We start from the raw sequence: 23,872 nt of genomic DNA on the forward strand, positions 1-23,872 counted from the left end.
GAGGCCAGTCGGGTGGGGGGCGTGGGCTGGGGTAAAAGACAAGACATGGATCCTTGTCACCCTCAGGTAGATGTGAGCACTGATGGCCTGGTACCGTGTCTTCATTGCAGCAACTGGTGGCTGGAGTTCAATCAGCCCCTCTGGCGTTTCATGTGTGGACAGAGAGAAGATTCTGTACGTGCCTGGACTATCATAGGCAGTGGGATGCTAGGGGTCTCATGCCGGGCCGACATGCGTCGCTTAGAGTGTCCTGCGCTGGGACGTATCAATGAGCACGGGGGCTGCCTCCGCCGTCGGATTGGTAGTGGCACTTAAAATGACGGTCAGTTTTCTTATTCCTGCATTCTTTATTACTTCATGACACAATGGTGGGACGGACGCGCCGGTTAGCCTAGGAAGGTTGGAGAGGAGGAAGCAACGGGGTGGGGTTGTTGCAGAGGCACCCTCTGGTGAATACTGACAGCGGAGCAGCTGTGCTCTCGATACACTGGTCCTCTTAGTACACTTGCCCCATATTCTAGGCAGGACGACTCTGTTTTTAGAAACCGTTAAAGGAGATGGACAGGGAGTCATTCCCAGTTTGCTTTTGCGCCCGCCGCCGATCTCAGCCAGGGCACCTGATGTAGCAGTAGACAGTACAGTAGGGGGAGAGAGAACCGTCATTTTCGTTGTCCAGTTTACTCCGGCAGTAGACGGTACAGAACGACTGGTAACCATCTCTGCTATCATGCAAAAGCAAATGAATACTGCTGTGTAGCACTGGAGTATCGCCTCTGTCCGCGGCATCCAGTACACATACGGTGACTGTAAAAAAAACAAAAAACAAACAACAAACAAAAAAAAAAAAGCTGAACGGGTTCCATGGTTGCTGTGCTATGGCGTCTGCCAGGGCAATCCAGGGAAAAAGGGCGCGAAAGGATTGTCTGTTGTTGTTTTCCCGGAGGAAGGAGTGACTGACAACATTTACCCAGAACCACCCGCGACGATTCAACCCAGAATTCCAAGGGGCAGGGGAGACTGCGGGAACTATGGGATAGCTATGGAATAGCTACCCACAATGCAACGCTCCAGAAATCGACGCTAGCCTCGGACCATGGACGCACACCGCCGAATTACTGTGCCTAGTGTGACCGCGTGAAATCGAATTTATAATATCTGTTTTATAAAACCGGTTTAATGTAATACGGAATTATCCCATAGTGTAGACGTACCCTTAGCTTGGTATAAAGCTTCTAAGTTGCACCCTCTGCCTAGGAGGATGGCCCATTCCACCAGAGCACAGTTCCTCCCTGTAGACCTACTTAATGTACCCATTGCAGACATTTGCAAAACTGCCGCATTGTCATTTGTACACACTTTTTTTCCCAGCACTATGCTAGCGTTCATGTTTCTAGAGCAGATACAGCCCTTGGTGAGGCTATTTTCTAAACTGTACTAACTTTTTCCTCAGCATCCTCCTCCATAACCAAGGCCCTGCTTGGGAATCACCTGAAGTGGAGCATCCATAGGGACAATAACTCGGAGGAGGAGAGATTATATACTTCTACAGTAACTAGAGTTCTTCTAGATGTTTTGTCCCTGTGGGTGCTCCACTACTTGCGCTCTCCTTTCCCTCTTTTTGAAGTTCTTGCTGCTGGAATTCATGACCGAGAATGAATTGGAGCAGCGGCAAATCTGCCTTTCCCTGTCCTGAGCACAAAGATGAGTAGAGTGTGGGTGCATGGACTGCTAACAGAAATCTGATTGAAAGCACAACGTCATGCACAAAGCGGAGCACCCCAGGGACAAAATTTCTCAAATTCCAGTTACTGTACATGTTAGTATCCTCTTCATACAGACTGGAATATGGTTTTAGAGTGAAATTTTATTGCTGTGAGCAAAGATTCAAATCATATGTGCACAAGAGGGTTTTGGATCAAGAGTATTAACTATACTTCATTACAGTGAAATATACTTCATTGCAACTTTAGCATGTTTATAAGACATGCTCTCTGTTTTCCCACCTGCATTCTAAAAACTGTACTTGAAAATATTGAATGTTTTAAAATGACTTCGCAGATGTAAAGAGGTGAATGAATGCTGATTGCATAGTACATCATACATTTCCTAATCAGATGCAGGATTATCCGGGACATAGTTCAAAATATATCAGAGTGAATTATTTTGTGTCTCAAGTGTCGGTATAAATCCTATTTTATATATTAATATGAATATCGGTGTATGAACCTTTCAGTCTCTAAGCACCAATTCCCTGCTTCTGTGAATTCTGGCCATTGCTTGCCACACCGTAACTAGCCACAGGAAGATAACTCTATTGTAGGAAAATCCTCTGAGGTAGAGAAAGCGTGTCTGCTTCTGTGTTACCCCACTTTCTGTGGCTAGCCAAGGTTTGTGAAAGGGAGAATGGAGGCATGGCTGGGATTTTTCTTTGCCTCAGAGATCTCTAGATACTTTAGTAACATCTTAAGGCTGTTAACAGCCTGTGTACTTTTGTGAGACAAGCAAGTGTGTAGTTCTTCTACTGAAGAACATACTTGCAGTTCATAGATGGATTGATAGGCCAGAAGGAAACACTGTCATCATCTAGTCTGACCTTATGTATAACACTGGCCATAAACCTTTCCCAAAATAATTCCTAAAGCATGCCTTTTAGAGAGGATTAAATCTTAATTTAAAAATTGTCAGTAATTAAGAATCCACCATGACCTTTGGTAAATTGATCCAATGATTAATTACTCACCATTAAAAATGTACATCTTATTTCCAGTCTGAATTTGTCTAGCTTCAGCTTCCAGCCATTGGATCATGTTAGATTGAAGAGACCGATATTAAGTATTTGTTCCCTGTATAAACTGTAGTCAAGTCTCCCCTTAATCTTTAATCTTAAATTGATTAAGCTCCTTGATTTTGGTCACCCCATCTCAAAAAATATATTTGAGAATTGTAAAGATGCAGAGAAGGGCAACAAAAATGATTAGGGGTATGGAACAGCTTCCATATGGGGAGAGAGTAAAAAGACTGGAACTTTTCACTTTGGAAAAAAGACAACAGAGAAGATCTGATAGAGTTCTATAAAATTGTGAATGGAATGGAGAAAGTGAATAAGAATGTTTACTACTTCATGTAAGACAAGAACCAGGGGTCACCCAATGAAATTAATAAGCAACAGGTTTAAAACAAACAAAAGGAAGTACTTCTTCACACAATGCCCAGTCAACTTGTGGAACTCATTGTCAGAGGATGTTGTGAAGGCCAAAAGTATAATGCGGTGCAAAGAATTAGATAAGTTCATGGAGGATAGGTCCATCAGTGGCTGTTAGCCGAGATAGTCGTGGATGCAATCCCATGCACTGTGTCCCTAGTGTCTGCTGGCAGCTGGGAGTGGATGATGGGATGGATCACTTGATGATTACCTGTTCTTTTCATTCCTTCTGAAGCACCTGGCATTGTCCAGTGTTGAAAGACAGGATACTAGGCTAGATGGACCATTGGTCTGACCCAGTATGGCCATTCATATATTCTTAGTCTGTCACTATAAAGTATGTTTTATAATTCTTTAATCATTCTTGTTGCTCTTTTAACCCTCTCCAATTTGTCAATATCCTTTTTGAATTGTGGGTACCAGAACTGGACACACAGTTCCAGCAGGGGTCGCACCAGTACCAAACATAGAGGTAAAATAACCTCTTCACTCCTATTTGAGATTCCATTCTTTATGCGTCCCAGTATTGCATTAGCCCTTTAGTCACATCATTGGACTGTGAGCTCATGTTCAGCTGATTATCCACCATGAACTCCAGTTGTTTTTGGAATTACTGATTCCAGGATAAAGTTCCCCATCCTGTAAGTACAGCCTACATTCTTTGTTACTGGATGTATACATTTGCATTTAGCCATCTTAAAACATTAATTTGTTTGCTTGATCCTAGCTTTCCAAGTGATCCAGATTGCTTTTTATCAGTGACCTGCTTTATTCATTATTTACTACTCCCCTAGTTTGTGTCATCTGTAAGTGTTACCAATGATGATTTTGTTTTCTTGCCAGTCATTGACAAAAAAAGTTAAGTAGCTTAGGAACAAGTATGGGATCTCCTGTGGAACTCCACCAAAACCCCTAGAAAAAGACATACATTCCTGAGAGAGAGAGAGGGCCACTCATCTGCTCTCCATGACCACCCAGTCATCTTCAAAGCAATAGTGTTGATGGATTGGTCAAGGGTTCATATCCTCCCACACCTCTGGTTTTACAGCTGTCCATTTGCTCACGTCCCCACCTTTGAAGACCCTCTTTCCCATCTGAAACTTGATTTGGGGTGGGATCCCTACAGACAAGTGGGTCATAGAGGCTATACCATTTTATATCACACTCTCCCTTCCAGCCCCCTTCTCTATCCCTCTTAACGGACCCCTCTCTTAAGCTTTTGAGATAAGTGAATATTCTCTTTGATTAGGAATGATAGAACTGGTTCCATCTTCTCACAAGGGCAAAGGGTTTTACTCAAGATATTTCCTTGTGCCAAAGAAGGGCAGAATGTGGAGACTGATCTTGGATCTAAGACAAGTTTGTAAAGGCTCAAGCTTACAATGATGACTCTGGCAGCAATAATTCCTGCACTGGAGGAAGGGGATTGATTTTCAGGCCTCAACCTACAAGATTCCTATTTCCATATAAAGATACACCCATCCTGTAGGAATTACCTACGTCATTATAGGCCAGGATCATTTCCAATACCAAGTGCTTCCCTGCGGCCTTTCTTTAACCCTAAGGATGTTCTCAAAGGTTCTTACATGCAACAAGAAGCAATCCTAGTCTGTGTACCTTCACAACTAACTACTCAAGGAACATTCCTACGAAGCAGTGCTGTCTTCCACTCACACAGTCTTTGATCTGTACCAGGAGTTGGATCTTCAGGAAAAGGTACAATAATCCATGTTAATTCCCTATACGGAAGATACAGTTTATAGGGGCATCACTGATAACCAGGGCCTACCTTACCTTAGACAGATTCTTAACTCTGTCAAGTCTGGCACATGCAATTCAGGAGAGCTCTTGGACCACAATTAGGAACTGTCTTCAGCTCTAGAGACCCATGGCAGCTTGCACCTTTGCAACTGATCACACAAGGCTATGTTTCCTCTGCTTCCAGGGTTGGTTCAGAATGATCTGTTCTTGGAGTGATGGTCTCATGTGTATACCACACCTGGGTGCACGTGCACTTAGTTGAAAAGTTTTCTCCAAGCAGCGTCCATTGACCTGTACATGCTCAGTATGTCTCCTTGTGCTCCCGACCGAGGGTATATGGGGTGATGCAGCTTGATGTCACTCCAGTTCCCTCTTACCATCTCATGGCCTGAGTCAAAACCCCTATTCCACCTTCACTCTTCTTTCGATAAGAGAGTTTGTTGTATAATTGTGTAAATAGATTGTTTTTCGTAGTTTAGTATAGACCCTCCCCAGTTTGGGGGGACATCCCCTCGCTATCCAGGGACTATGCCTATGATCCCAGACATCAAGAATGGTCTCCTGCCCTCATTCTTTTTTCGTCAGCATCGACCATCAACGGTGCCTCTACTGTCTGGGCGAGGCGCACATCTTGGTGAAGTGCGGCATCTGAAGTCTTTTCCTGCCCAGAACGAGAGAGGCCCGTGAGCTCCAACTCCACAAGTTCCTGAGGAAGATGCACTCTGATCCTGGCCAGGAGGACCCCCCACACACTGTACAGCAGCCTCTACAGACCAGTAGTGCCCCTCTGAGCATGAGCTATGGTGCGGAGCTGCCAGCGCCAAAGGCCCACTACGAGAGTAAGAAACACTCATAGGAATAAGAGCAGATCCCTGCATCGGACTGCTCCATATAGACACAAACCCAACCTGGCATGGCTCAGAGAGGGAAAGATGTCGCTTGTGGATCCAGCGGAACTACCATCAAAGGCCCCCCCAGCTGGAGGGTAAGGCAAAGAAGCGGGATCCATCCCTACCACCTGGTGACCCTGGTACTGGGGACGTGTAGAGCGTTCCTCTGCAACTATAGCTCTGGATGCTCTGTTGCTTCCATCTGACCAATATGCAGACCAGTTGGCTCTGACTACTCATCCAGGTACCTCTGGAGTCTGTGGGCACCCCATGGACTCAAGGATGTACAGAGACATTCCTGACAATAGAGAATATGTTCCTGCCATATCTACAGTCTCTGCTCCTCTCAGGCCTATCTATTCTCCAGGACATCCCCACACCTGGGGATGAGCTGCTGCTCCTGTTGCAGGAGAGGCCCCTTCCTCATTCATTGGATTGGGACCCACTGTTTCCGACAGAACTGTCATCCGACTCACAGAAGTCCCAGTACAGATAGACAGCATCTCTGCCGCTGCACAGGAGTACAGAGAGACAGCCAAGGCACCCTTATCCACATATCTATAACGTTTAGAAATTCCAAGAATGTTTTAGTTCTGGCAGCACGAGCCCTCCCGCATATGTCACTCCAATTGAAGTCCCTCATGATCACACTGTTTGTTTTTTTTCCTGCACATTGTAGATAAGCATGTAATGAAGTGTTCACCTTCCCTAGTGTGATTTTTGTGGTCTGTAGCGGACACCAGCTAGTACCCCATCTTGTGTTTTGTCTGTTAGGACATTGATCCAGAAGCCTTCAAGATGACTTTTTTCCGAGTTATCAGTGACTGGGTAACAGATAATGCCATTTTTGACAGAGTGCCACTCCTCCTCCCCTTTTGCCCATTCAGTCCTTCCTAAATAAGTTATAACCATTGATTTTAATATTTCAGTTGTATAAATCATCTCACCAGGTTTCAGTAATACCAACTGGATTGAATTTATGCTCAAATGAGCAATTCCAGTTTTTCTTGTCAAGATTAGTACATATGCATGACAGCTATTGTGGGTGTAAGACCTTGCTGAAATGTATTGTGAGTGTGGGATGGATGAGAGGATTGTATTGGAGACCTCTTGCACTCTTAAAAATGTATTTTTTTTTCTTCCCTCCCACCAGTGCTACTTGGCCAGATGGTGTTCGCCGCCTTGCAAAATCATATTTGAAAGATCCTATGATCGTATATGTCGGCACTCTTGATTTAGCGGTAGGTTGATTTTTTTTTTTTTTTTAAAGTCATGTTATTTTTTGTAGTTGCACATAACTTGGAATGTTTTGGAGCATTCAGATAATACTTCATTTAGTTAAAAGCATAACCTAGTCTGGTCTTTTACAACATGCTCCCAAGTAGGCAGAAATCAATGGTATTTTAAAAGCTTCAGTAAAAGCCCAGAATGCATCTTAGAACTGTAAATGAAAAAGAACTTTGTGATAAGAATGAGACATGCCAAAGAGCATTTAGTCTCAGCTTTTGTAATGGACAAATGATGAAATAAAATTTATGAAGTCTCTAAAGCATTGATTTGGTTAATAGTAATGTATTTCTCCACCCATAAACAGACAACTTCAATAGTAAATATTTCATCAAAATCTACCTAACGGCCAAGGGCCCATGTATAATATTATGTAGCCACACATTGCTGTGTAAGTGCCCTTTTTGATTATGCTATATAACTTTCATCCAGAATTGAAGTTTTTGTGTTTAACCAAGAGCTAGAATTTTTTTTACAAAAATGACCTTTAAAATGTGAAAACTATGTAAGTGCGTTGCTCGGAATATACAGACAACCTGTCATAGCTCACAGAGGTGTAAAGTTTTCCCCTTATCTCTGTTTTTTATTGACTTTGAAACCCAGCAAATTTAAAAGTCAACTGCATGAGTGCTTATTTTAGCAGAGACATCAAACTGAAGTATTTAGACATATTTGGATGTAGCGTCAGATACTGGGTTGGGGTGAAATGCATTCAAGGTTTGATTTGGGAGAACAAGAAAGAAATTTATATGCCATCTCCCTAAATGTGAAGTCACCTCTACCCCTTCCAAAAAGCAAGAGGGAAAGATGTGCTATTTCCCTAATATCAAAAGCCTCAACTGAATGCCTCAAGAAAAACATTGTTCCCCGATGCCAAAAGGATTAATTACCCCTTATATAGTTGCTATATCTTCCAAAAGCTTCTACAATGCATTTTTAATTTTTGGACTGACTGGTTATGGATTGAAATAACATTGTACTGAAATGTTGTAGCAGCTAATGGTTTGGTATTTTTTTTACTCTTGTTTTATAACTTCACTATAACTAATGAGAAATTTGAAAGCATTTTATTCACAAATTTCAGAACATCCATGCCATATAAAATTATCAAACTTGCGAATAGTGCATATACTGTTTCACCCCTGCTTCGGCCTGCGTGCATTAGTGCCATAAGGAAATTAGTATTTCTCTTTTCACAACCAGATTTGTTATTCTGACACTGAGATTTACCTTCTGTAGATCAGACTCTAGGCAGGACCTGGATATTTTGTCCATCAGAACAAGACTTGGTTCAATTCTTTATGTGATTTCACTAGTTCCCTCCTGCTTCCAGGCAGTTTTTTCAGCCCTCTTCCTTCTACAATGCAAAAAAGCTGTCTTCCTCAGTGGTCTGCCAGCTTTGTTTTGATGAGTGATGCTCCCTTTTATCTTTTAGAGGTTCAACAATGGCAACTCAGTGTCTGATCTCCATGTAGCAGATTTTGCTCTCTAGTTACCATGTAAATATCATAATAGCACAGTCATAGGGTAAAAGGAAAGAAAAGATTTGTCAATAAACCTTTATAATAAAGTAAAAATTTTGTATTACCACCTGCCTACCTTCTGGTTTGTTCGCCTTTCCCCATCCTCTTTCGTTATTGATTGTTTGTTTTTTTGTTTGTTAATGTAATTAGTATTAGTCATGCCTATTGGCCCCCAAACAAGATTGGGACTTGCATGTGCTAGTCACTGTGCAAATACATATTAAGAAAAGTCCCTGCTTCAAAGAGCTAACAATCCAAAGAGCTAATACAGAGAAAGGGAGAGAGTATTATCACTGCCAGTTTACAAGCAGAGAACCGAGTCACAGAATTTAAGTGACTATAAACCTGTGGGCTAATCCACTAGCCCAATGAGATCATGCTCCAAACAACTTCACTATTTTAGTTCCTCTGCTCAGGACTTTTCTTAACTTAGAAAAAGACTTTTAAAACAAAAGCTCCTCAGGGTATTCACTCAGGCCTGGGGGGCGGGGAGGGGGCAGGGGGCGGCGATCAGCGTAAAATACACAACTTCAGCTACGAGAATAGCATAGCTGAAGTTGATGTATCTTAAGTCGACTTATCTTGTGTCCTCACAGTGTGGGGTCAACTGCTGTTGCTCCCCCGTCGACTCCACTTCCATCTCTCACCGTGGTGGAGTACAGGAGTCGATGGCAGAACAATCGGGGATCGATTTATCACGTCTAACTAAAAGCCACAAATCGATCCCTGATAGATTGATCACTACCCGCTGATTTGGCGCATAATGTAGATGTATCCTTAGTCCTTCTCTAGGAATTCGCAGCTCTTTGCAGATGTCTCCTATTCTGGGCCTTCTTTCTGATAAATGCAGAGATATCCCTCCAGGGTCCTTCCTTTAACCCTGTCTCTCTCCTGTCTGGTCTTTTGCTGAAGGAGCAGGAATTCCCTATATGAAATTTCCTGTAGGGTACATGACTAGGGTGAAGCATGTGACCTGCAACTACAGCTCCTAGTTTTAGAGAGTAACAGGGGCAGTAGAATGCATGCATGTTCCCAGAGGTCCAGTACCCTATTACATTGATTTGCTCAAGGTCATACAGGAAGTATGTGGCAGAAGTGGGAACTGAATATAGGTCTGAGTCCAAATCCAGTGTTTTAATCACAGGATTCTTTTCTCTTTGCCATATCTATTTTTTTTCAGACCATAATATCTTTGGGTAGGGAATGTGCCTTTCCACTTGTATAGCAACTAGCACAACTTGAGTGCAACCAGAAACTACTAATAATTACAAAGGTAATGTGGCAATCACCACTTTTCATAGTGGTGATTGCCACATTATCTTTGTACAGGGGGAGGGATAGCTCAGTGTTTTGAGCATTGACCTGCTAAACCAAGGGTCGTGAGTTCAAATCCTTGAGGGGGCCATTTAGGGAACCGAGGTTTGAAAAGAAAAAACAAAAAACTGGGGATTTGTCCTGCTTTGAGCAGGGGGTTGGACTAGATGATCTCCTGAGGTCCCTTCCAACCCTGATATTCTATGACAGGACATTCCTTCCCAAAGACAGCAGACTGGAATCTCTAGTCTTAATGTTACCAAACTTCTATTGCATCTCTACAGGCCTCAGATATTCATCTTCTTTGCAAGAGCCTTTCTTGCTTGGAAAGTTAGCCTGCTAGACAATGTTCCCATATGGAGAAAGGACTTAATGTCAGTACTACGAAAGAGATCATTTAGCGACTGTCTTTATGTTTGGCTTCCCTCTTAGACTCTAAATTTTGTGTCGAGCTATGGCTTATAAGGCAGTGGCCTGAAGACATGTTTGCCTAGCAGCATGGACTACAGATGCCCAGATCAGCCATTTTATGGTAACCTCCATATTTATTGGAGGAAAGTTATGTTTTGTTTTTTGTTTTGTTTTTGAGTTAGTGAGCAGTTCTTTTCCCTCTCCTCTTCAGTCAAATGACACATAAGTCATCCTTTTGGAAATACTTCCCCCCCACCCAGGTTCATCAGATGAGACAATTAGTCAAAAGGATGTTGAAACAATACAGAAGTAGATCTAGAGCAAACTCCTCCAGACTGCCTCTCGCTAACAAGACATAAGCATGTGCCTGCCCTCTGAAGCTTACAGTTAACTTGCTTCTTCCCAGTTCTGCTTAGAGAAGAATAGCAAACTTATCTTTCTAGAGTTTGACATAATCACCATAGTCTATTTAAGAGTCTCTCCTGGTGTCATTTATTGACAAAATCAAATATATCAGTTTTGAAGTCGGTGGCCTGAGGTATTGTAATGTGTGAATTAATTAACTGGACTGAAGTAATTTTGTTCAGATTTTGTTTTTACTTACCATCATTTTTTCATATTTCACAGGCAGTAAATACAGTAGAGCAGAAAGTTATTATTATCCCAGAAGAAGAAAAGAGAGCTTTTACACGCTACTTCATTGATACTCTGAAGCCTAAGGATAAAGTCATCATATTTGTGGGAAAGAAACTTACGTATGTAATTGTTTAACCAATATTACATTTGTCTAGTTTGCTGTCAACTTATTATTTAGAAATTAATTAGTTATTCTCAGATCAAAATTACTATGACACTCAATTGCTTTCAACCACATTGTAGTGTTAATATTGACTTACTGTATTTCACCAACACTATACATGACCATTATATTTTACGCAAGTTCTCTAGTATCATAAAACTAATATGCATTGGAATGTGTCTGTACTGTGTTTACTTAAAACGGGCTTCAAGATTTTCTGTACTCTTCACCAGCAGTTCCTGTTGGACCACACTTGCACACGCCCCTTTGTGACACTGTACGTGGAATGTACATGTAGCACTGTAAGGTCTGACTGACCCCAGTTCTTTCTCTACTATCTTTGGTCTGGGATGGAATCCGCTAGCAGAGCCTGCTTTTCCTAAGGTTCATCTTTAAGTGATTGCTCATCTCCATTCAACTTAGGTGTGCATGCTCACCACATGCACCAGTGCTGGAAGCTTTCCTGGACTCACTCAAAATCCTATCTCCTATTATTAATAAACTTAAATCAACTGAGTGCTGTTTGAATTGAAGTGATTGTTAACTCAAGTTAAAGTATTGAGCTGTGTAGTTTGTCTCTCTACAGGACCGAACAAACCTTATTTTTCTGAATGGTCCAGGAACATAAAAATGGCCATACTGGGTCAGACGAAAGGTCATCAAGCCCAGTATTCTGTCCTCTGAGAGTGGCCAGTGGCAGGTGCCTCAGAGGGAATGAACAGACACGCAATCCCAGCTTCTGGCAAACAGAGGCTAGAAACACCATTCCTGCCCATCCTGGCCAATAGCCATTGATGGACCTATCTTTCATGAATCTATCTAGCTCCCTTTTCAACCTCATTATAGTATTGTCTTTCACAACACCCTCTGGCAAGGAGTCCCAGAGGTTGACAGTGCATTGCATGAAGAAATACTTTCTTGTTTGTTTTTAAACCTGTTACCTATTAATTTCTTTGGCGGCCCCTTGTTCTTGTATTATGAGGAGGAGTAAATAACTCTTCCTTATTTACTTTCTCTATACCACTCATGATTTTGTAGACCTCAATCATATCCCCCCTTAGTCGCCTCTTTTCCAAGCTGAAAAGTCCGAGTCTTATTAATCTCTCCTCATATGGAAGCCATTCTATACCCCTAATCATTTTTGTTGCCCTTTTCTGAACCTTTTCCAATTCCAGTATACCTTTTTTTGAGATAGGGCAACCACATCTGCATGCAGCTTTCAAGGTGTGGATGTCCCATGGATTTATATAGAGGCACTATGATATTTTCTGTCTTAAATTATCTATCCCTTTCTTGATGATTCCCAACATTCTGTTTGCTTTTTTGACTGTTGCTGCACATTGAGCGAATGATTTCAGAGAACTATCCACAATAACTCCAAGATCTTTCTTGAGTGGTAACAGCTAATTTAGACCCCATCATCATATATGTATAGTTAGGATTGTCTTCCAATGGGCATTACTTTGTATTTATCAACATTAAATTTAATCTGCTATTTTGTTGCCCAGTCACCCAGTTTTGTGAGATCCTTTTGTAGCTCTTCGCAGTCTGCCTGGGACTTAACTATCTTAAGTAGTTTTGTATCAGAGAGGTAGCCGTGTTAGTCTGGATCTGTTAGTCTTAGCTGCTTGAGTAGTTTTGTATCATCTGCAAATTTTGCCACCTCACTGTTTACCCCTTTTTCGAGATCGCTTATGAATATGTTAAATAGGACTAGGCCCAGTACAGATCCCTGTATTTACCTCTCTCCACTCTGAAAACTGACCCTTTATTCCTACCCTTTGTTTCCTATCTTTTAACCAGTTACCAATCCATGAGAGAACCTTCCCTCTTATCCCATGATGGCTTATTTTGCTTAAGAGCCTTTAGTGAAGGACCTTTCTACGGCGTTCTGAAAATCCAAATACACTATATCCACTGGATCTCCTTTGTCCATATGCTTGTTGACCCCCTCAAAGAATTCTAGTAGATTGGTGAGGCATGATTTCCCTTTACAAACCATGTTGACTATTTCCCAACAAATTTTGTTCATCTATGTGTCTGACAATTTTGTTCTTTACTCTAGTTTCAACCAGTTTGCCTGGTACTGAAGTGAGCCTTACTGGTCTGTAGTTACCAGGATCACCTCTGGAGCCCTTTTTAAAAATCTGCATCATGTTAGCTATCCTCCAGTGATTTGGTACAGAAGCTGATTTAAATGATAGTAGTCCTGCAATTTCACATTTGAGTTCCTTCAGAACTCTTGGGTGCAGGGCCGGCTTTAGGCCAATTCCACCAATTCCCCCAAATCGGGCCCCACACCTAAGAGGGCCCCACGCCCAATGAGAATCTCTTCCCTGGCTAGAGGCTTCTTTTTAATTTTTACTCACCTGGCGGCGCTCCGGGTCTTCGGCAGCACTTGAGCGGTGGGTCCTTCGCTTGTTCTGGATCTTCAGTGACACTTCAGAGGCAGGTTCTTCAGTGCCGCTGAAGATCTGGAGCGAGTGAAGGACCTGCTGCTGAAGTGCCACCGAAGACTCGGAGCACCGTCCCATGAGTACAACCCCCACGTGTTTTTTTTTGTTTTTTTTTACGTGTTTTTTTTTTTGTCTTCCTTGCCGGGTCCCCATTGAAACTGTTCAAACTGGGCCCCGCGCTTCCTAAAGCCGGCCCTGCTTGGGTGAATACCAGCAGGTCCTGGAGACTTATTGTTGTTTAGTTTACCAATTTTGTTCCAAAACCTCCTGTTATGACACCTCAATTTGGGACAGTTCCTCAGATCTGTCGCCCAGAAAGAATGGCTCAGTTTTGGGAATTTCCCTCACATCATGGCCTGATCGTCTTTGAGTGCTCCTCTAGCATCTTGATCGTCCAGTGACGCCACTGGTTACTTAGCAGACTTTGTGCTTCTGATGTATTTAAAACAAATTTTGCTATTACTTTTGGAGTCTTTGGTTAGTTGTTCCTCAAATTCTTTTTTGGTCTTTCTAATTATATTTTTATACCTCATTTGCCAGAGTTTATGCTCTTTTCTATTTTTCTTATTAGGATTTATCTTCCACTTTTTAAAGGATGCCTTTTTGCCTCTCACTGCTTCTTTTACTTTGTTGTTTAACCATGGTGGCTCTTTTATGGATATCTTACTATGTTTTTGAAATTGGGGTATACATTTAAGTTGAGCCTCTGTTACGGTGTCTTTAAAGTTTCCGTGCAGCTTGCTGGGATTTTACTTTTGGTACTGTACCTTTTTAATTTCTGTTTCACTAACCTCCTCATTTTTGTGTCGTTCCTCTTTCTGAAACTAAATGCTAGAGCGCTGGGACACTGTGGAGTTTTCCTCACCCCAGGGATGTTAAATTTAATTATATTATGGTCACTATTACCAAGGAAAGGGTTGGACATAGCAAAGCACATGGTTTTGGGAAAATTCAGCCCTAGGATGTGTTGGGCCCATTTTTCCAATTGTAACCAAGGCTGGTAGAGACTGGAGTGTGGCTGTGGTATAACAAGTGGTATAACAAGTGGGTGGTTTATCACATAGATACTCATTGCATGCCTGTGTGCTGTGTGGGAGCGTCCCGATAAGGGAGGTATAGCTGTGGAGCATTTTAAGGCACTTATATTTTCAGGGCAAGTGATGACACAACCCCTCACTGGACAGGGTTACACTCCAGAACATGACAATGTATGACAACTATTTACCTGTTGTAGCACATAACACCCAAGACTACTATAACAAAATTAATCAAAAATGTTTCTCTTCATGTTATGTGCATTTACAGCATTTTCTAGATGCAGTGAAAATGACGTCGCTTATCGGCGGCAAGTGACGTCTTTGAGAGGCGTCACTGCTGAAACGCCACAGAAATTCGGTGGCATTTCGGCGGATGCTCCACCGCCAGCCAGGACGCGGGCGTATTTAGATGCCCCCGTGGCTGCTATGGTACCCACAGGCATCGCGTTGGAGACCCCGTCCTAAAATAATAATATCTTAAATTATTTCCAATACTTTTAGTCTGTTCAGATATTTTTGTTTCTCTTTGTATGTTATCACAGTTTTGCTTACATATTACCAAAGTATCACTTTTAAATGTGTTAAAAATCTGATTTCCCTGTTTAGGATACTCTGTTAATGTAGTCATATTAACTATTATAAGACTATATACTTTCTCTCTTGACTGATGTATACTAGAATCAATATTGAACGTAGACATGACAAACCTTTTTATTTAACTATAACAATATGAGATATTTACTGGGGGACTACTATATGAAGATGCTGTGTCCTAACTGAATATCATAACTAAGGCTAAGATTGTCACAGATTCTGTGACTTCCAGAGACACCCATGACATTTTCTGCCACAGCCCGAGGCATTGGGGCTGGAGCTGTCAGCCAGCAGGGGAAGCTCTCTCTGCTGCTGGGGGCAGAGGCCTCTGTAGTTCTCGGCTGCCTCTGCGGCAGGGCTCAGGCTCTCATTTTCCTGCCCTCCCAGTCTTCAGTAACCCCCCCGGCCTGCAATGTGTCCGTGACTTTTACTAAAAATAACTATGACAAAATCTTAACCTTAGTCATAACTAGTTTTCTTGGGGCAGTTTTACCTTGTTCAGAAGTTGTTCAGTTCTCCACACCAGAAGTGCAGTTTCTTATCTTGAAACGAAGCTAGAGGTGTGAGTCATTTTTTAAAAGACTGTATGAATTTTCTTTAAATTGGGTTTAGCACACTCTTTATTGTAAAACAATACATAATGTAGAATGTTGACTAAAGGAAGTAAAAATGGGGCATGAGCTTTCCTCAATATATGTTCATTTAGAAGTAGAAAACATTTCATGTGCACATATTCTTTGTTCTAATTAATTGATAGGGGAAGTATCCTGAGTAAAAGATACAGTATCGTTTAGTTAGATCTCTTCATTAGTAGGTAGCATTTTAGAGCTGAAACCACTTTATTGAAAGCAAGTTCTGTTATAAGAGGAAGTCTATGGTTTTTGTTTACTCTCTGAATAAATGTGTGCAGCAGTGCATATAGCACTTTCAGTTCATAATAAATGACCTGTAATAAGACTAAAAGTATTGTTTTTCCTGAATTCTGTGGGAAGGTATTATGGGGTGAGGAATATTCTCTGACAAGGGCTTTCTATTTGGGGAAAAGCCTCATTCCCTGATTAAAACTTAGTAAAATCTGTCCAGTTGATGTATGTGATATGAGTGTACATAAAAGATTTTTCAGTAATAGAAGACTTTCCTAATGTACGTGCCATTGAAGTAGAGCTACACTCCTGGACTGGTAGGGAAAACACCCTGGACAGTGAGTTCTCATGAGGATGTTCACTTGGAATTGAGTAATTGGAAATATGAAACTGTTTTATCCCCATGAGGAATATCCCAATAATTATCCTTCAAATACAGAGAATAAAGGTACTTTCTGTTAAACATATTCCAAATACTTTGAAACATTTCCATTATTTAACAAGATATTAATCTGAAGCTGAAAGTAGCTAAAAACCTTCACAATACGTGTTCATGAAGTACATTGTAGAAAGAATATTAGTGTACACTCTGACCCAAAGAAGCATTTTCTACCATTAAAGGATCAGGGAACCCATTAAATCGTCTGCATGTGTGCCAAAAGAGAGAGAAATTTTGAAATGGTATCTGCTTGTTTTTAGTATGCCCTTGAGCTACTAAAGGTGTGAAGTAGGCTCCATTAATTTTTTCTTTTCACACATTCTTTAAAGGTGATCACAAGGAAGGATAGTCTTGTGGGTAAGCCATTGAATTGGGGTTCTGTTGTGGTTCTGCAACAGACTTCCTGTGAAGTAGTCAGAGAGTCCCTAAATCCCTGTGCCTCAGTTCTTCCCCTGTAAAATAGATAAGTTTTTTTCTGTCTTCCAAGGGTATTGTAAGGATAAATCTATAAATACACGTGAGGTTTTCAAATGCTACTGTGATAGGGACTATACGAGTATCTACCATCACTCTAGTTTGTCTCCCAAGCTGCCCCTCAAAACTTAGGCAACAACTCTGAATGAGCATTCTGATATTGACATTTGAAAGAGTTCACCAAATATATATTTGCGTCGGTGTGCTCACTTCCAGTACTGTCACAATAAGTCTCTTCTTAACTAGAGCAGACTAAGATAGTTATGAACATAAGCATTCCTATTTGCTAGTGGTTCATTCCTCGTGCATTTTAAAGTATTCAAAGGTACCTCTATCTAATTTTAGAGCTGATGACTTATCAAGTGATTTTAGTCTCCAAGGAATTCCAGTTCAGTCTCTTCATGGCAACAGAGAACAGTGTGATCGAGAACAAGCTTTGGATGACTTTAAGAAAGGCAAGTATTGCCCTTGAATGCTATTCAGTTGAGCCTGGCAGTTTCGGAATATACTGTATAAAACTTAATATCCACACCAATAGCATAATGGTTTTTGTAACACAGAGCAGTTAGAAGTAAAATTACTTCAATGTTAAATGTGTGGGAGTAAGACTCAGAATATTTTTAATTGTATTAATGTACCAAACACTAGTGCTAGAAAAACATGGTATGGAAGAGGAGATAAGTTGTTGCTTTATCCGTTAAAAATTGAAATGGCCATGAGTGAAAATGAGATGACAGGTTAAAGTACTGCTGACTTCTCTCTTATATTTTGGAATTTAAAAAAAAACAAAACAGTATTTTGTTAGAATGAAGGCTATCTGAGTATGAAATGTTTGTTGGGTGGTGGTTTTCGTGTAGTAAAACCCACCTGGTCCATGATTGTGTCCTGCTAAGGAGAATGGCATTAAGATGAAGGCTAGTCCAGTTGTTGGGATGCTCACTTGTGACTTGGAAGATCTGAGTTCAGTTTGCTGATCAACTAGATTTCTTGTGTGATGGGCAAGTCTTTCTGTGCCTCAGTTCCTCATTTGCAAAATGGTAGTAATAGAAATTATTTTCATCAGTTGGTGCTGCAAGGCTAAATATGTTGGATTGTGTGCTCTGATACTAGGATAATGGGGGCCATATAAGCATTGAAGGTGGATAGATAAGCAAGATAAGACTAATGTATATTTTCCATACATGCTTATTGCAGGAAGAGTGAGAATACTGATAGCTACAGATTTAGCATCCCGTGGGCTTGATGTTCAGGATATTACTCATGTTTTCAATTTTGATTTCCCTCGGAACATTGAAGAGTACGTTCATAGAGTAGGTCGTACTGGACGAGCAGGGTAAGTGGTTTTTCTGTGTATAAACTAAATTATCTTTCATCTTTTAAAAATGACATTAAAGATTGCTACTTAGAATTACTCACATTTTTATTTAATGTACATTTTTAATATATGGTTTCTAAGATGTTAAAGCAATAGATAATATAAATCTTACTGCTGATGCAATGTGAGATCAACATAAATGATGCTTCCAGAGGATGATGTGTATACCAAGATACATTTCAAATACTAATGTTCCATTTCTGGCATTGTGTGTTTTAAAATCAATTAGCAAAAGGCACATCAGGGTTCTGATGTGAGGTTGGTAATTACTTGGGTTATAAACAAAAAATGAAAATGGGTTTAAACCTGAGTAGGGTCATATTTTTTAAGATGTTATAGATTAATATTTCCTTGTCTTAAATCTATTCTACAGTGTAAACTATTGTAAAAAATTCTCTGTCAGCTCCCTAGGAATTCCCTCAACAAGCACACTTTGCATGTCAAGAGTTTCACCTTACTACAGTAATACAGCTTGTTGGCTTCAAAGAAAGGTTTGAATGCCAGAGTAACTCCAGAAATTTAACAAAAGAAATAAGATGATGAAAAACATACTTTATATATAGCCTTCTGTCAGCATTTGGTGATGTATGGTATTTGTCATATAAAGACTGCAGCTAGTTTCTGATTTCTTCTTAGCCTTGAGCCGTAAAAAGTGTGCCAATAATGCCTATAAAACAAGTGCCATTTAAATTATTACTCTGTATACAGGAAGTGATTAAGTTAATAGGGAAACTCTCTCTCCATTAAAGATATAATTATGATTTTGAAGTAAGTTTAAAATTAAGATGCTAGTTGTTCTTACTGCAGATGATACTCCTTGGGGATTTCTGCGCATCTACGGATGTGCAGCATTCCTCTGTCTCGCTTAAAAAAAAAAAATTTGCCCAAGTTCGGCAGTTCTGCTTTTTCCCACCTGAGGCCGCTGCATTCATGCTGGCTGTTCTAGTGCCACAGCGGCCTCTGGTGGGGAAAAAGGCAGAAGTGCAGCACTTAGGCAAAATGTATTTTATGCAGGAAAATACAGAATTCTATGCCCAGTGCTGCAGAATTCCCCCAAGAGTAGAAGTTCATCACAGCACCCTGCCTGCAGAGCCAGGTTAGGACAGAGTGGAGTACATATTGCTGCTGGGGGAGGGGGGTCACAGACTGCGGTTAAGAATGGCTAGTCAGGGGGACAGACTGGAGCATGGGCTCAGGAGCTAGTGGGGTGATAGTGTTGAGCCTGGGGATGAGGAAGGGGGGCTGCAGAGACCCATGGGGATAAGGGGTGTGAGGAAAGGGGCAGATGTGGCTGACTGAGTGGGAGAGGCTTGAGGTCAGCCAGGATCTTTATGGGGGAGGCTTCCCAACACCCTGACAATCCCACACATACCCCCCAAAAAACTTCCCACCCACACCCAACACCCTTCAAGTTCACTTCTAGGCTCCTCCCCTCTCCCTCAACTCCTCTGTTACCTCTGACTCCCCCAAACTTTTGCACTGCTTTTGACAGGTGCAGGAAATACAGTTCTGTATTGTAATTTTAAATGAATTATACAAAGTTCTGTATTAATATGCCTAGTGAGGAATCTATTTGTCAAAAAAAAATTACCAGAATCTTTTTTTTTGCTCTGTACTGTTACAGACATACTTGCTGACAGATATTTTGAAATAAATTACCAAGATAATTGAAACAGGCATGATTATATTGTGGTGTTTTGACAAAATGTGCAGAATTTTGCAGAATTTTCAAATATTTTGGTGCAGAATTTTTAATTTTTTGATGTGGAATTCCGCCAGAAGTAAAATGAAAGATCACAGAGTAAGTATTTGTCCCCATAGTAAACTGGGAGATGGAATTTGAAAACATAATTGGTGTTTCTGAACTTCTTGCTGGTAGTTGTAGCCATTTTGCTTCAGTTTCATGACTGTCACTGGCACAGTACAGTGGGGCTCTAAACCTGTTCCCATTCTACCTTAATCAAATAATAATGATGGCAGAGAATATTATAACTTTACATTTATATAGTATTATTCATCCCAAAAGAAATCATGACCTCTGTGGGGTCGTGACCTTCATTCGGCAGTCAGGTTGGGGGAACAATTGAACAGGTGCTGCGTACAGCCAAATCCAAGGAGCCTAAAGAAGCTTAAAAGTCTAGAAAATGGACAAATGATTCTATTATATAAGAATGAACTCAGCAGTTCTCATTTTCCCTACATAACCTCGTTTTCACATGTATTGTGTCCCCAGACAGCATGCGGGACACCATTTAAAAATGGCATCCTCTCTGCAGTGTTACCTCATGCACACTGTACATGCAAGGTCATATCACATAGAGGATGTTATTTAGCTCTGCAAAATGGCACTCTCCACACAGTGTGACCTCACACACGTACGCAGTGTGTGAGGTCACACTATGGATGATGCCATTTTGCGAAGCTAAAAACATCCTCTATGCGGCGTGACCTTGCATGTGTGGGGTCACACTGTGCGAAGGGCACCATTGTGCAAAACGTCAACCTCTGCATACTTGGGATTGCTGCAACCCCATCTGCTGATGGAGTTACTCCACTTGGGATTGTGATCCAGTTTGGGAACTTCTGATTTAACAAAAAGGAACAGCCGCTGCTAATGAAGATGCTTTACTGAGGTGACATAAGACAGGCACAGTTTGCCTAAGAAGGCTGTACTGAGCCTCTAATGGGTCGGAGCTTTGTTGATAGGCATTTTCCTAATGCTTCTATATTAGTATGTTTCTTGGATTTTATTCTAGGGAGTTCATTTTAATGTATTGTACAGATTTGTTCTTATAAAATAAATATATATTCCATATCTGTATCTCTTTATATATGGAAATTGCACTGCTTTTAAGCTGTTGATGTATATGGTTACAGTATTTCAATGTCAGAAAAAACACTTTACCATGTAAACATTATCTTTTTTAAAGTACTACTGGGCAGAATGAGAACTGACTGTAAAGACTTTCATATTGATTTTAATACTTCAAATTTCATAAATGACATTCTCTAGCAATAAGAGGAAGTAAAGAAGTTTGAAAGTAGTCAGCGTGTCTTGCAGCATGGTCCAGTGGATGAGGCATGGACTAGGAACCATGGGACCAGATTTCTGATTTCAATTCTGACATTCAGTTGGTCTTTAACATAGGGCAAGTCACTTAACCTTTGTGCCTCCATTTCCCCATTTGTAAAATGGTGATGATCTACCTGGTTTATTAGAGTGCTGTTAGATCTACAGATGAAACACATAAGTGGTTAGTAGTAAGAGTGTTTAGGGAACATTTAATGCAGCACTACTGTTGTAACCCGTAACGGTATGGTCTTGCAAATTGTTTCTTATGGACAAGACATAAGAATATAAAATGTCAGATAACTCATTTGTGCCTAATGTGGATGAGACTTAGGAGTAGCTCTTCAAATGTATATATGTTTCTGCTCTGTACAGCCAAATTCAAGGAATCTGAAGAGGTTTAAAAGTCTAGAAGTAGGACAGAAGATTCAGCAGCACGTTGCCAAAACTGATTGCATAGCTGCAGACTTCTACTTTTTTTTTAAATTTACCAGTTCACTGCAGTTGCTGCAGAGGAGTAACTATGAAGCTAGAAAACATTTTCTAGGATATACAGGTGAAGCAGAGAGAAGTCCAGTCTCTTCCTAGCCCAGGCAGTGAGAGAGTAAATGTCTGCTTGGAAAGCTTGTGCACAAATTCCATTCAGTGAGGAAAAACCATACAGGAGACACATAGACAATGGGCCAAATTCTGAAAACCAGTGGCCAGCAGCACAAGAAGGCACCAATCACTAGTAGTGCCTTGGAGCTATTGTAAATTGCGCAGAGAAGTTGTCTGCTCTCTTCTTTGGCTTCAGGCCAGTAGAGAAGATACTCCATCAAGTAGTAGCGCTGACAGCAGCAGGATGGAGGCTGGGTTGTAGTACCCCATTTATGGGTTTATTACCATGTTTCACCCCTAGTATTGTCACTGAACACATTTTCCCTAAGAGATTATTCCTGCCTCTGACTGGAATAATTCGTTGGGAGAAGGGAAGAGATCCTTTCAGGCTAGACAGAATACAAACATGCAGGCTGCTCTTGCAATGTGTGCATTCACCGAACCACTTGTGAGTCCATTTTGTGCTTTTCTGAGTTTGGCTTAATGTGCTCAATGTTTAGTTTTCTAGAAGACTTCAGATTAGTGTTTGTTAGTGTTGTACTAAATATTAACCTTTTTCAAAGTGGTCCAGAATAGTTATAGACATACCATATTCAGAAATGAATTGTCAAATGAGTTTTCTACATGAATGAATGAAGTACCAGGCCTAAAGATGTTAATGGGACAGCAATAAATCAGTTTACATAATAAAAGCAACACCATCAAGGAGTCTAGCCTTTCTACCAGTTCTGTTAATGAAAACTTAATTTACAAATTGCAAAGTTATTTCTGAAATCTCAATACTTTGCTCTTCTGACTTTCTCCTCTCCTTGAACAAGTTTTAGCTGCTTATGCCTTTATTCTAGTTAGCTGAAGTTTTACACTCTGTTTCTAAGCAGACATCTAGTCTCCTTCAAAATGGACTGGCATCAGATTTTTTTTTTTTTTGGCTTGGCTTTAGTTTGCTATAGGAACAGGTGTATCCTCTGAAGTTAATTCTGTTACTGTTTCAAGAATATACTGGTAGGAAGTGTCCAACAATGTAGTTTTCTCTTCTCTTGAAGAGTAAGAATGTATTTTTCTCTTAGACGCACAGGGGAGGCTGTAACACTTGTCACTAGGAATGACTGGAGGATTGCGTCTGAGCTGATCAGCATTCTTGAAAGAGCAAATCAAGTAAGAATATTTACCTTAGCAGGGCAATGTCTACATAGCTTTCCAATTGTTTAAATATGAGTAGATCCCATTTGAAATGGTATTTTAGCATAGGGGAGAAGCTTACTGAGAAGCCCGTTCTTAACTGTATCATTTGTAGTTTCACTGGGAAAATTGGGAGCTTGGGCCCTCCAGCCTTCAAAAAAAAAAAAAATCTTCAGAGATTGGATATTCTGACAGTGGTACTTTACCTCAGTTGTAAAAAAAGAAGCCAAAAGACAGAGGCTGTTGCCATTCCGTGTGGCAGAGTCTGCCTAACTTCAGTTAAGCGCTTCAGCTGAGCAGTGAAAAAGGACTGTACAAGGGAGTGGACTGGGTTTTCCGAAAAGGATTTGTTACGTGATTGTCCATATGTTATCCACTCTTTGTATGCATGTGCCAGCAGCATCCACTAGCGCTGTGCATACCTGAGTGTCCTTCTGTTCAGTTCACAGGCTTAAAGAGTGAAGTGGGCTCAGCTGTCTCTAATTTCCTTCTTATTACATGTGGCTCTGAGACGAAACCTTGGCAGTGTCCAGGCCTTAATGTGCTTGTGTAAACTGTTTTCCTTGTAGGTACTTGTAAATGTGTGTGCAAGGATTAG

General features: G+C 40.9%; 1 protein-coding gene across 1 annotated transcript in view; it reads left to right on the forward strand.

The window, feature by feature from the left end:
• DDX43 (DEAD-box helicase 43) overlaps positions 1-23,872 on the forward strand; it is a 57,441-nt gene that overhangs the window by 24,942 nt on the left and 8,627 nt on the right. The window contains exons 11-15 of the mRNA XM_075063801.1: positions 7,007-7,094; positions 11,016-11,143; positions 17,396-17,509; positions 18,249-18,383; positions 23,163-23,250. Of these exons, the coding sequence (XP_074919902.1) occupies positions 7,007-7,094; positions 11,016-11,143; positions 17,396-17,509; positions 18,249-18,383; positions 23,163-23,250 (553 nt within the window). The remainder of the gene's footprint in view (positions 1-7,006; positions 7,095-11,015; positions 11,144-17,395; positions 17,510-18,248; positions 18,384-23,162; positions 23,251-23,872) is intronic.

The sequence above is a fragment of the Chelonoidis abingdonii genome, chromosome 3, assembly GCF_003597395.2.
Source record: "Chelonoidis abingdonii isolate Lonesome George chromosome 3, CheloAbing_2.0, whole genome shotgun sequence".
Taxonomy (NCBI): domain Eukaryota; kingdom Metazoa; phylum Chordata; order Testudines; family Testudinidae; genus Chelonoidis; species Chelonoidis abingdonii.